The sequence below is a fragment of the Hyla sarda genome, chromosome 2, assembly GCF_029499605.1.
Source record: "Hyla sarda isolate aHylSar1 chromosome 2, aHylSar1.hap1, whole genome shotgun sequence".
In the NCBI taxonomy this organism is placed as follows: Eukaryota; Metazoa; Chordata; class Amphibia; order Anura; family Hylidae; genus Hyla; species Hyla sarda.
In genome coordinates, this window is record NC_079190.1 from 157,038,828 (window position 1) to 157,052,356 (window position 13,529).

Here is a 13,529-nt window from a genome sequence, read left to right on the forward strand (position 1 = left end):
GGCATCCAGTTCCCCATCCTCTCTGACAACATCAGGAGGGTGCAGGTTGCTGTCCAGGTGGGTACTGTACTGCGGGGAGATTGGGCTTTTACGGCACTTGACGGGGCCAAGGCTTTCGACTCCATTGAATGGGTCTATTTGCAGGAGGTGCTCAGTAGATTTGGCTTTGGCCCTGTTTTTTTCCGGAAATGGATATCTATTCTGTACAAATCTCCCATGGCACAGGTCATGGTTAATGGTATTTGCTCCTTACCCTTTCCCTGGAGGCGGGAGACACGTCAGGGGTGAACACTGTCGCCGCTTCTGTTTGCGATGGTGGTGGAGCCTCTGGCGCTCCTCGTACAGCAAGATATTACATATGAGGGCATGTTTCTAGGTGGCAGGGACGACCGTATAGGTCTATATGCTGATGATATGGTTTTATTCATGTCCAGGCCCAAGATTGTTTTACCTTATGTTGCTAACTTGATGGATAGGTTCGGAGTTTTTTCAGGCCTCTGTATCAACTGGGCGAAATCTGTGTTCATGCCTTTGTTGGAGGGGATTGGCCTTTGGTGGTATGTGGCCTACCGGTCATCCACTCCTTTAAATGCTTGCATATAATTATTAACCGAGATCCTTCCCTAGATCTCCACTCCAATATTTTTTCCAAATTTAAAATATGGAGTTCTCTCCCTATGGTGGTACCGGGCTGTATACATTCTATTAACCTGTTAACGACCATGGACGTGTAAACTTGTCCAATGGCCGTTAACGGGATATGACGCGGCCCCCAGTTGATTCCTGTAGCTGGGGGCTGGCATTAATAGCCGACATGTCGGGGGGGGGGGGGGGTATGGTGATCCACTGGGGATGTAGCCTGAGGGCTTACCTCTCCTTCCACGGCGGCTCCTGCGCTCTGAATGATAAAGCGCAAAGCACACAGATCAATGTGGTTTTATGAAACCCCATTGATTTGTATGAGGAATCAAATGATTCCTCATAAAAGTCTCCTAAGGGGACTAAAAGTGTAAAAAAAAAAAAAGTTTAAAAACACACACATTAACCCCTTCCTAATTAAAAGTTAAAATCACCCCCCTTTTCCAAAATTCCATATAAAAAATATATAAACATAATAAAAATAAACATGTGGTATCGCCGCATGTGTAAATGACTATAAAAATATATCATATATTAAACTGCACAGTCAATGGTGTACACGCAAAAAAATAAAAAAATAGCGTATTTTAGGTCACTTTTTATACAATAAAAAAAGGAATAAAAAGTGATCAAAAAGTACGATCAAAACAAAAATAGTACCGATTAAAACTTCAGATCACGGTGCAAAAAATGAGCCCTCATACCACCCAGTAATAAAAAAATAAAAAAGTTATAGGGGTCAGAAGAGGACAATTTTAAATGTATTGATTTTCGTGCACGCAGTCATGATTTTTATCAAAAGTACGACAAAATCAAAACTATATAAGTAGGGTATCATTTTAATCGTATGGACCTACAAAATAAAGATAAAGTGTCATTTTAACCGAAAAATTTACTGCATAGAAACGGTAGAAACGGAAGCCCCCAACATTTACACTTTTTTTTTTCTTCAATTTTGTCGCACAATGATTTTTTTTCCCATTTCACCATAGATTTTTGGGTAAAATTACTGATGTCATTACAAAGTAGAATTGGTGGAGCAAAAAATAAGCCCTCATCTGGATTTTTAGGTGCAACATTGAAAGGGTTATGATTTTTAAAATGTAAGGCGGAAAAAACGAAAGTGCAAAAACAGAAAAATGCTTAGTGCTTAAGGGGGTTAAACTGATTATTCTCCCTAAATGTCTATATTGTCGGGAGTACTTTGCTGGCCCTGTTCTTAAATCTTTTTTCAATTTTCTTGAGTCCCTGATATCCCCATTCATATGGGGACCGAATTGATGGAAGGTAGCCTGTCGATCCTGCAACGCCCTAAACAATGGGCAGGGGCGGCGCTCCCAGATGTCTATGTGTACTACTTGCCCGACCCCTTGCCTGGACCTAAACAAATCCTAGCTAGATTTCTACATGTTGCCTCCCTACGTTCCCTCTTGGAGGGTTTGACATTGGGAGGGCTGCTCCACAAAATTGCGCTACAGGTTTGGAGGGTGGCTAAAGGGATACATGCTTTTACTGATGTGCCATCTGACCTGCCTCTGTGGCATAACCCCCACCTGCCTCAGTTGCTGGGATCACTAGATTCAGGCTTCTGGATTGGACATTGTTTCTTTGTCTAATCTCTACATTGACAGAGTATTGATGTCCTTTGCCCAGCTGCAAGATTCCAACACTGTGCATAGAAACTCTTTCTACAAATATTTGCAACTGCGTCATGCTCTAAGGGAACAGTTTCCAGCGGGAAGCCCCCCGATTTCTGATTACCCCTTGATAGGTGTCATGAAATCCCAGGGTCCCAGAGGCCTGATCTCTGTACTCTACTCTGTACACCTCATCCAGGCGAAAATTACTGCTCATCCAATCCCAGCTGTGTGGCACTGGCGAGATCATATACCTGAGATGTCTGCTGAACAGTGGGAGGATGTGCAGGCGTCTCACACCTTGGTGTCTCCAGCGGCCAATAATAAATTGATTCAATGATATATTATCCATGATAGTTATATTACCCCTGTTAGACTATTGGCTATGGGTCGTTTGGACTGAGCGGCATGTCATCGTTGTCATGCGCCCAGGGCAGATTTTTGGCATCTCATCTGGGACAGTGCCTATGTGGTGCGGTTTTGGATGGAGGTCCTTCAGCTTTTGGCTTCTTTTGTGCAACCTATGCCCCCCTCTTATTTGTCTATTCAGTGTCCTGGATGAGGAGGTGTGGCCAAATCATGGCCAAATACTCCTCCGGGAGGCTCTGATGGATCCTAGACCTGTCACGTGTTCTAAAAAATTTGTTAACGGAACTCTCCCATTTATGCATATTGTGTATATGAATAGGAAATGTCCTGATAAATTCTACAAGGTGTGGGATGATTGGTGCTCCTCCCCTCTCACACAGTGCGCACCTGCTGAGGTGTGTAAACTTACGCTCCTTGATACAATAATTGTAAGCTCATTTGTCTCTCACTAGCATTTATGTGTTCTCCCTACTGCGTGTCTTATCTCAGTGTCATTATGTCTTCCCACTTTCCCCCTACTGTACAGGCAGCCTGGCCACAGGCATCCGTTATGCTATGTAACCTGTTTTGGATGGGTTGGGCAGGACGGAGAAGTCTTACAAATGTGCAGGAATGCACTGTTATGTTTTACTTTCTGTGGTTTTATGTTGATACCGGAATCTCCTATTTATTTATTTCAGAGTCTCAACTTGGAATGCATACTTCCTATGCGTCAATGCATGAACTGTATGATGCACTGTATCTGAAGTTGATGCCTTTGTATTGATGTCATCTCTACTGTAAACTAGTGGTTTTTTACTGTTCCAATAAAACAAATAAAAAATATTATTATTATATTATTGTTAGCTGGCGTGAGTGTGATATAATGCAATATTAGATTCACAATTGCAACTTCACCAGCAAACACATAATGTAGACTAGGATAGCATTGGTAAATCAAGCCACAAAGAGGAAGATTCAAAACTCAAAAAAATCTATCTTCAAAAAAGTACAGAATATTAATAAACAAAAAAAAAAAGGGATTTTTGTCTAACCGTAAAATCTTTTTCTCAGAGGATCCATTGGGGTACACAGACCTTGGGTGTATGCTGTTGTTGCTATGAGACTTGACACTAAGGAAATCAAAAAGTCGGCTCCTCCCAGCAGGATATACCCGCCTACAGAGCCTGAGGTAATCAGTTTAGTCCCCAAGCAGTAGGAGAGAACCGAGAGGCAGAAAACCAAGACCAGTCCGAGGTAACCAGAACAAAAAATTAACTGAACACACCCTCGGACAGGTAACCAAAACCGGAACACCAAAGAAAGGGCGGGAGCTGTGTCCCTCAATGGATCCTCTGAGAAAAAGATTTTACGGTAAGACAAAAATCCCTTTTTCTCTATCGGCTCCATTGGGGGACACAGACCTTGGGACGTACCAAAGCTGTCCCTAGGGTGGGCACAGAAAACAATCAAAGGGCAGGCTGGGCCACCGCCGCCTGCAACACCTTACGGCCCAGACTAGCATCCGCGGATGCAAAGGTATTAACCTGGTAGAATTTAGTAAAAGTGTGCAAGGACGACCAGGTAGCCGCCTTACAGACTTGATAGGCTGAAGCCCTGTTATGGAGAGCCCAGGAAGCTCCGATAGAACGCGTGGAGTGAGCTGAAACTGTAAAAGGAAGAGTCTTTCCCCTGCAACGGTAAGCCTCTGAAATGGCATACTTGATCCACCGCGAAATGGTTGCCTTGGAAGCAGGTAAACCCTTACGGTGACTGTCCGTAAGAACAAAAAAGGAACCACATTGACAAAAGGGAGACATAACAGAGAGGTAGATACACACTGCCCGTACCACATCAAGTTCATGAATCAAACGCTCCCCGGAATGAGATGGAGTGGGACAAAAGGACGTGAGGACGATATCCTCATTAAGGTGGAAGCAGAAACCACCTTAGGTGGAAAAGAAGGAACCGGACAAAAAACAACTTTGTTCTGATGGACAATTAGAAAGGGAGAGTGGCAAGAAAGAGCAGCCAACTCAGAAACCCATCTGATGGAGGTAATTGCCATAAGGAACGCCACCTTCCAGGAAAGGAGACGAAGGGAAACCTCCCTGAGGGGTTCAAAGGGCGCGCCCTGCAGTGCGCCAAGGACCAAATTAAGATCCCAAGGAGGAGTAGGAGACCTGTAAGGAGGAATCGCGTGGGCCACTCCTTGAAGGAAGGTCCGAACATGAGAATCAGATGCCAGAGGACGTTGGAAAAGAATGGAAAGGGCAGACACATGACCCTTTAAAGAAGGCATGCGTGCCTTGAGCATGGTGCGAATCACCTGTGTTGAGAGGTCACGGGCCCTTAGTACCGCGGTCTCAACCGCCACTCTGTCAAATGCAGAGACGGTAATTTGGGGTGGCCCAGGGGACCCTGAGAGAGAAGGTCTGGACGAAGCGGAAGGCGCAGCAGAACATCGTCCAGGAGCCAGACGACATCGGCGTACCACGCCCTCCGAGGTCAATCTGTAGCCACAAGAATGGCGGGAATGCCCTCCGCTTTGAGCTTCCTCATGACCCTGGGAAGGCGAGGAAGAAGAGGGAACAGATAAGGTAGGGCGAACCCCGACCAAGGAATTACCAGTGCATCCACTGCCAGAGCACGGGGGTCCCGCCACTTCGACACAAAGAGGGGAACCTTCTGGTTGTGGCGGGATGCAAAGAGATCCACATCTGGAGTTCCCTAGAGGCCGCAGATCTCTGCAAATAACTCCGGATGAAGGAACGCTCACCGGCTTAGGAAGTCCGCTTCCCAATTTCTTACGCCTGAGATGGCTGGAACCCTGAGCTCCGCCCAGAGAAGGATCTTGGAAACTTCGGCCATCGCCGCCAGACTGTGGGTGCCACCCTGGCGATTGATGTATGCCACCGCAGTGGAGTTGTCCAACTGGACACGAACTGGGCGGTCCTGGAGAAGGATCTCCCAAAGTAACAGGCAAAGGTAGATTGCCCTCAGCTCTAAGATGTTGATCGGGAAGAGTGTCTCCCTGGGAGACCAAAAGCCCTGGACTGTCCGGTCTCGGAAGACACCCCTCCAACCCGAAAGGCTGGCATCCATCGTGACACCAGCCAATGTAGGGGCAGGAAGGAGCGCCCCTGAAGAAGCAGGGGGGAGCGGAGCCACCACAGAATGGAGCGACGAGATGACCGAAGAAGTATGATCTTGCGATCGAGGGACAATGGGGACCTGTCCCACCGGCATACAATTGCAAGTTGAAGGAGTCGAAAATGAAATTGAGCAAAGGGAACGGCCTCCATGGCCGCCACCATCCGACCCAGAACTTTCATGCAAAACCGAATGGATACTGGGGAGGGGTTCCTGAGTATACGAACCCCCGACAGAAGGGTCAACCGCTTGTCCGGCGGAAGGTGAACCCGGGCAGACCAGGTGTCGAATCGAAGTCCTAGAAAAACCAGGTACTGAGTGGGGGATAGGTTGGACTTGTCCCGATTGACCAACCAACCGAAGCGAGACAGGGCCTGAAGAGTGAGGGCGAGACTCTCTAGATTCTGGTCCTTGGAAGGAGCCTTGATCAGAAGGTCGTCCAAGTAAGGGATCACCGAGACCCCCCTTGTCCGTAGCAGACCGATCACCGGCGCAAGGACCTTGGTGAACACCCTCGGAGCTGTGGCTAGGCCGAAGGGGAGAGCCACAAACTGAAAATGTCCCTCCGGGACAGCAAATCGGAGGAACCGCTGATGTCCCGGAAAATTCGGAACATGGAGGTAGGCGTCCCTGATGTCCACTGAGGAAAGAAACTCCCCCTGATCCATGGTCGCCACAACCGAACGGAGAGACTCCATGCAGAAGTGGCGCAAGAGGAGATGCCATTGAGGAGCCTTAGATCCAAGATGGGGCATACTGGACCCCCTTTTCTTGGGAACTACAAAGAGGTTGGAATAAAAACCCCGAAAGCGTTCCCTGGGAGGAACCGGAACAATGACCCCCTGAATGAGGAGGGACTGAAGCGCACCCCGGAATGCCTAAGCCAGAGAGGGAGATCGCGGAGCTTGGGAAAGGAAAAAGCGATCCTTTGGAAGAGAGGCAAACTCGATCCGATAACCTTTGGATCCTCATCCCTGACCCAGGAGTCCTGCACATGCGTGGACCAGACGTCCCGGAAGAGTACCAGACGAACTCCCACTCGAGAAAAATCCGCAGGTGGGGGCGTCCCTTCAGGCGGAGGTCGGATTGCGGGTACCCGCCTTGGGCGCAAAGCGGCCCGAATGGTTATCCGAATTCCAGGATGTGCGAGTCTGGAAGAAGTCGCCTGCCTGGTCCCCTTCGTGACACCGAAGGTCCGAAAGGAACGAAAGGAGGTAGATTTACAGCGGGAGGTAGTTCTACAGGCCTTATTTTGAGGTAATAAGGAACTCTTCCCTCCCGTGGCTTCAGAGATGATCTCGTCTAGGCGCTTACTAAAAAGCCGAGAACCAGTAAAAGGAAGCTCTGTGAGGGACTTCTTAGAGGCTGTGTCCGCATCCCAGGCTTTGAGCCACGCAGATCTACAGAGAGCCACAAGGTTACCCGTGGCAAAAGCAGCACAGCGGGCCGACTGCATGGAAGCAGAACATAGAAAATCTCCCGCTTTAGAAAGCAGGAGAATTAAGTCGGCCAGTTCTTCCGAGGAATCTCCAGAAGAATTGCCCTGGCAGAGTCAGGAAACCCAGATCGTAAGGGCCCTGGAAACCCAGACAGAGGCAAAGGCAGGGAGAAGAGATGAACCCGCCGCCTCAAGGCAAATTTAGCCAAGGTCTCCCCTTTTTGTCCGCTGGATCCATAAAAGATGCAGCATCGGGCAAAGATAGGGTAGTAGTCTTAGATAGACCGGAGACTGGTGGGTCCACCGTAGGAGGCGAGGACCACCGGCAATGAGATCCTTAGCAAAGGGATAACGCACTTGAACCTTCTTTGTTTCTTGAAACCTCTTGTCAGGCTGCCTCCAGGCAGACTCTAGCAAGGCTTCAAATTCAGCATGGGAGCTGAACATCTTGTGTGCCGGATGGGCACGATGAAAGGAAACTTCTGGGACAGGGTCCGAAGTTCCTGGGTTCTCTAGGTGAAAGGTGCCTCTTATGGCCGAAACCAATGAGTCCACCGTATCGGTCATGTCTGTGTGGTCTTCTGAGTCTTGAAACAGAAGCAGCCTCATCAACTAATTCACCAGGGGAGTGGGAACGGGTGGAGGCAGCCTTAGAAGACGGAGACACTGACCTGGAGCGCCGCTCTGGAGATTCAGAACGGCGACTCGGGGAGCGTCTTCTGGAATAAAGACACTTGCTGGAAGATGTAGCAGAGGGACGATGCCCATGCCTACGTCCGTACAAAGACTCCGGAGAGGAGTCAGAGGAATGGCCCCTATTACGCTTGTGAGAGCGTTTAAAATAGGGTGAGGGAGAGCGAGGCTCTATTGGGGAACGGTGTAAGGAGGACCTCTCTAAGGCAGTCACCATGGAACGGGAGACCTGCACCAAGTCAGAAATAGACAGAGAGGGAAGACACCCACATTGGACAGCAGAGCCCACTGGGCTCCTGAATAGGAATACCAGGAGGGTAAGGGGGTTCAGTAGTGCAGGCGGAACAAGTGGGTTCAGCAGACCCAGGCATTTTGCGTTGCAGCCCTTATAAGTATAGTAGGTGACCAGGGCCCCAGGTACCTGCTTAGAGGGAGGGACAGTTCTGGTCTCGGACGTGGAAAAAATAGGGTAATCTCACCAGCATCCATGTCCCCCACCAGGCAGCTGCTGTGAGAAAAGCAGGGACAGCAGGACCAATCAGAAGAGAGGGGCCGGGTTAGACTGGAGCGCCTCTGATTGGCCTCCAGTCGCCCGTACAGCTCTGATTGGCTGAAGAGATTCGTGCTCTCCCTAGGGCGCGAATCCCGCCGGGGAAGAAAGATGCGGCTCATAATGGTGCCTGCTCCAATACCCGAAGCATATGTGAGTGCCGGGGAACAGGAGCGGGAGAAGTGCCGGCGCAGCGAGCCGCTGCAAAAACGAAAGTAAACTGCTCCCCGGCCGCGCTACGCGTTATCCCTAGGGTGCGAAATCCACCGGGGAAGAAGATGCCGGCTCATAATGGCGCCCGCTCCAATCCCCGAAGCATATGTGAGTGCTGGGGAACAGGAGCGGGTGAAGTGCCGGCGCAGCGAGCCGGTGTGAAAACGAAAGTAAACTGCGCCACAGCCGCGCTGCACACCACGCAGCCGGAGCACAGAAGAAAAAACCCCCATAGAGAACGCAGCCACGGCTGCTGAATAAAGAAAGACTGCCCAGTGAATAAAAATGAACAGTCCTACACCACTGATATTAACCCCCTGAGTTCCCCCAATAGCGTTAGGGAGCCCTTGCCCAATAAGAACCCCAACTAGAAACAATAAAAAGGAGTGGGACCAAAACAGGGGTTCTCCAGAGGTTGCAAGCCCCCGACACCTGAAAGAAAAAAAGGGAGAAGGGAAATATTCACCTCAATCTGAAGAAATTATCTAATGAAGTCTTCAGTCATGAAGTCTTTAGCCAGCTTTTTGTCACCAGCATCATGCCGGGCTTGAAAAGCGAGATGAGCAGGGAAAAGTGGGGGACCCGGACCCGTGAGGTACAACCCCAGGCGCTTGCCGTTGGCGAGAGGGGGTTGACAGTACATCCACGATGCTTGTGCCCCCTCAATCGCAAATGGGGAAACAATGACGCTATGTTCCTGAGTCCCCACCTGAAAAAAGGAAAATTAAAGGGAATAAGAAAAACTAAACGTCCCTATTCTGTAAAAATAAAAAAATGTTAGATCAAGTCTGGGGAGAACCCCAGACTAGTGTCCATCTCCTGCGACACTAAGCTTAAACTGATTACCTCAGGCTCTGTAGGCGGGTATATTCTGCTGGGAGGAGCCGACTTTTTGATTTCCTTAGTGTCAAGTCTCCTAGCAACAACAGCATACACCCAAGGTCTGTGTCCCCCAATGGAGCTGATAGAGAAAATAGATGATATATAAATGAGCAAAATAATAATCAAAAAAAGGTGGGGGATATTTAGGGTGGAAAAAATTGGATCAACTAGTATATGTACATCAGGTCATTCCAATAATTTAAACCATGGGGTGCACGGGAGTCTGGGGATAAAATCCAATATGCCTCTCTCGAGTGCACCAAACCTCCTCTGCGAGGTTGGTGTACTTTTTCTATGCCACATATAATTATGTCTGAACAGTCTCCTTCATGGACTTCCCGGATGTGTTTACTTAGTCCAGATGACGTACGGGCACTATTGAATGAGCGAATAGGTAAGCCTGCTCTCAGGTGCTCGGCTATGCGGGTTTTCAATTTTCTGATTGTACAGCCCACATATTGTAGATTACATTTTTGACAAGTAGCCAGATATATTACGTGACTGGAGTTACAGTTAATGAATGATTTTATCGGGAAAGTGGTATAACTGACAGCAGAGGTAAATGTTCGTGTATTACTGACCAGTTTACACATGGGACAACGGGACTGATTACATTTATAAAAGCCAGTAGTGGACAACCAAGTTTCTGATTTGAGTGAGTCTCTGTATTCACTGGGAGATAATTGATTTCTAAGGGACCTCGCTCTCCTGGCTACAAATCTGACTCCCGTCTGAAGGATTCCAGCCACAATCGAGTCTTGCTGTAACGCTGGTAGATGATTTTGTATAATGTTGCAAATAGCCTTAAATTGTGGAGAAAAGGGTGCAGAAAAAGTAATTTTTGTTGTGTGGAAGGTTTATTTGACTTTGTAATATTAAGAGTGGTTGACTGATATATTCCTTTACTTCTTTTGTCCACAAGGGCTTTTGCTCTAGTAAGAGCAAATGCTTTGTAGCCATGATTTTTCTGTTCTTAACTGGGGTATTGTATGTATCCAAAGAGGAAGAGGCTCTATATGCGCGAATGTATTCCCCAATAGGTAAATTTTTTTCACTGTGTGGACGATAGCTGGTGGCATGAAGAATTGTGTTACCAGAGGTGGGTTTTCGGTACATGGCTGTATGTATAGTACGAGTATGATTGTCTCCCATGAGTGTGACATCAAGAAAGTTAATATGTCGTTATGTAAACTGTAAGTACATTTTAGATTAAAGGTATTGGGATTTAAGTATTGGTGAAATAAGGCAGCTTCCATTTCAGAGCCTGTCCACACTAGGAGGAGGTCGTCTATATAGCGTCCTTATCACGCAATCATGGGACGATGGGGGTTGACTGCCAGATACAGGTGGACCTCCTCCCAGTGTGACATGAAAAGATTTGCCAGGGATGGGGAAGTCTACCAGAGCCTACAGTGATCCATCTGCCATTTCTTGGTGCCTCTGTGGCAGTGGCATTGCAATAGTACCAGCCTGAGTTTGTTTAAAAGACAATTTACAAATCTCAGATTTCAAAAATGCAATCTCCTGCTGCAGTAAGGAGAACTGTCTACAGATCAGACAGTATCCAAACCTACAAAGAGTGGAACATTAAATAAATGCACAATTCCTGCACTGAACTAAGTCTGCCATTTTAAACAGGGGAAAGTTTTAAAACAAACAAAGCTTACATTTTAAGCTTGTTTCTACCTCCAGACTACCTCCTGAGTCTCTCCTGAATATCTCTGATGCACTTAAAAGAGCTGTACTTTGAATATGCTGCAAGCTGACTGCTGCAAGTCAATAAAAAACCCTGTAAATTAAATTAAAGGGGTATTGCCATTGCCAACAAAAGGCATCTCCTATCTACATAATATGGGATAACAAGCTGATTTATTAGAGTCAGACTGCTGTGCCCTAACTCCCAACCCCACATCCTTGACTTTCTGGCTGGCCATATCAATCAATTCTTTCATCTTTGGAGGTTCAAGGAATTAAAACATTAGGAGATCTCATGAACGAAACCAATCGTAGTGGGTGTTCCATGTCTAGTATGACAATGCATACGCAGCCACTGCTCCATTCATCCTTCTATGAATAGGAGTGGAGTGGTGTCCTGCCTCGGGCAGTGTTTGGCAAGCAGCACTGTCAGGTCGCCAGGCTACAGGCACTACAATCTGCAGCTCGGGGGAAAGCAGAGTCACCAACCGCAGACAGAGTGCCCGATACCAAGGCTATGAGGGAATCGGAGGAAGGAGGAGTTAAAGTTTTTATTAATTTATTAGGCAGTAGTTAGCACAGTAGTGCAATAAAAATTTTCTATGGATAGCCACGTTAAAAATAGCACAAGGGGAAAATGGACCACATGAATGTTTCACTGGGTAAACTGTTGCTCTGAGTTAAAATCCTGAACTAAATGGGGGACTTTCAGTAGCTCAATTAAACCAAATCTTGGAGGACTATATAGTGGAAATGTCAGTGGTATTCAGCGAAAAGCTGTAGATAGTTAATAATATATTGGTTTAGAAACAGAAAGTGGTCTTATTTAAAATATGCCTTGCACAATGTTTGCTTTCTGCTTCCATGATAACTAACCGTACACAAGAATGTAAAAATCATGGTTGCTGGGGGGCGCAAGCACCTAGGGCATGTGCTTTAGGATGCACACAGTTGAAAAGTATGACTAAACAGAGAGCCATTAGCTCACAAGGGTATTAAAACCACAAGGAGGGTACCTAACTACTATGTGAAGGCACAAAAGGACCAAACTACAATGTCTGGGCACAAGGAGACCTGTTGTAATATGAGGTCACAAAGAAGTCTAACTAGGACATGGAGACTAACTCAAATGTGGGGGCACAGGGGAGGAATAAATACAGTATGGGACTTTTCGAGCAATTCCGTAGAGATGAATTGCAGCTTAAAAAAGTCATCATGGCAATTGGGGACAAGCTGAAAAGACTAAAAAAAAAGGGAAAGACTCCAATCACAGAAGATGTCACCCCGTGAGTTATTAAAATTGTAAGGTTATAGTCACACAGCATGTTATTTGTGTTTTTTTTTTAAATAAATTATACATACGCTTAAGAAACTCCTTTCTCGTTAATTTTAATGGGAGATGGTTAACTGAGCGGAAAAGTGACATATCACTTCTTTCCACATGGCCCTGCTCTGAAGCACCCATTGAAATAACGTACAGAACGCTTCAGAGAAAGTTGTAGTACAATGCTACACACAGGTCAGGTTTTTGTCGGTTTGTACAAGAACATGAGATGCAACACACCTTTTTTTTTCTTTTTGAATACAAACACCTATAAGCAAAGAAAGCATTTGGGCACATACCATAGATTTAGCAAATGTTTAAAGTACAAGACATGAAATTGAAATGCTTTACACTTGTTTCCTGAGGGAGAGAAGAATAAAACTGCTGGGTTTTATTGAATTGCAAGTCTGTCTGCAGCTAAAGTATACACACCTTGAAAGAATTCACAGAGCAATAATTGCATGCTTACCGAAACCAGGAACTCTCTGATTTTCTGCCCTTTTACAAGTGCGTCCGTGGTTTCTTCTTTTGAAAGCTTTGAAAAGAACGTCAGCATGTTATGGCTTTTCTGTGTAAGAAAAGCAGCCCAAATGGCACGGGATATCAATGTGTTTTCTTCAGTTATTTTAGAGGTTGGATTATTTATGATTCCAAGTCGAGCAATGCTGCTTTTTTTCTGATAAGTAGAGGAAATAAAATAAAAAAAATATTTAGAGTGATAAAACAAGAACATTGTTAAAATAGTGCAATGTTTTTAACATGCAAACTGATAACAACATTATTAATCTTATATTCTTAACAATCTGATGCTTCATAGCAGTCTAATCTGGGAATTTGATTAAAAATGTGCTTTTATTTATGCACTAAAATTGCTAAGCTACCCTTTACTGATGGTACTGTTGTTGCTTTTTCATATATACTATAGACACCTGTTTATGGTGACATACTATAGATCCC

The 13,529-nt window shown here is 46.3% G+C and overlaps 1 protein-coding gene across 2 annotated transcripts in view; it reads right to left on the minus strand.

The window, feature by feature from the left end:
* The window catches only part of UGGT2 (UDP-glucose glycoprotein glucosyltransferase 2), a 409,630-nt gene that overhangs the window by 198,384 nt on the left and 197,717 nt on the right, over positions 1 to 13,529 (minus strand). For both annotated transcript variants that reach the window (XM_056555597.1, XM_056555598.1), the window contains one exon: positions 13,042 to 13,248. In XM_056555597.1, the coding sequence (XP_056411572.1) occupies positions 13,042 to 13,248 (207 nt within the window). The remainder of the gene's footprint in view (positions 1 to 13,041; positions 13,249 to 13,529) is intronic.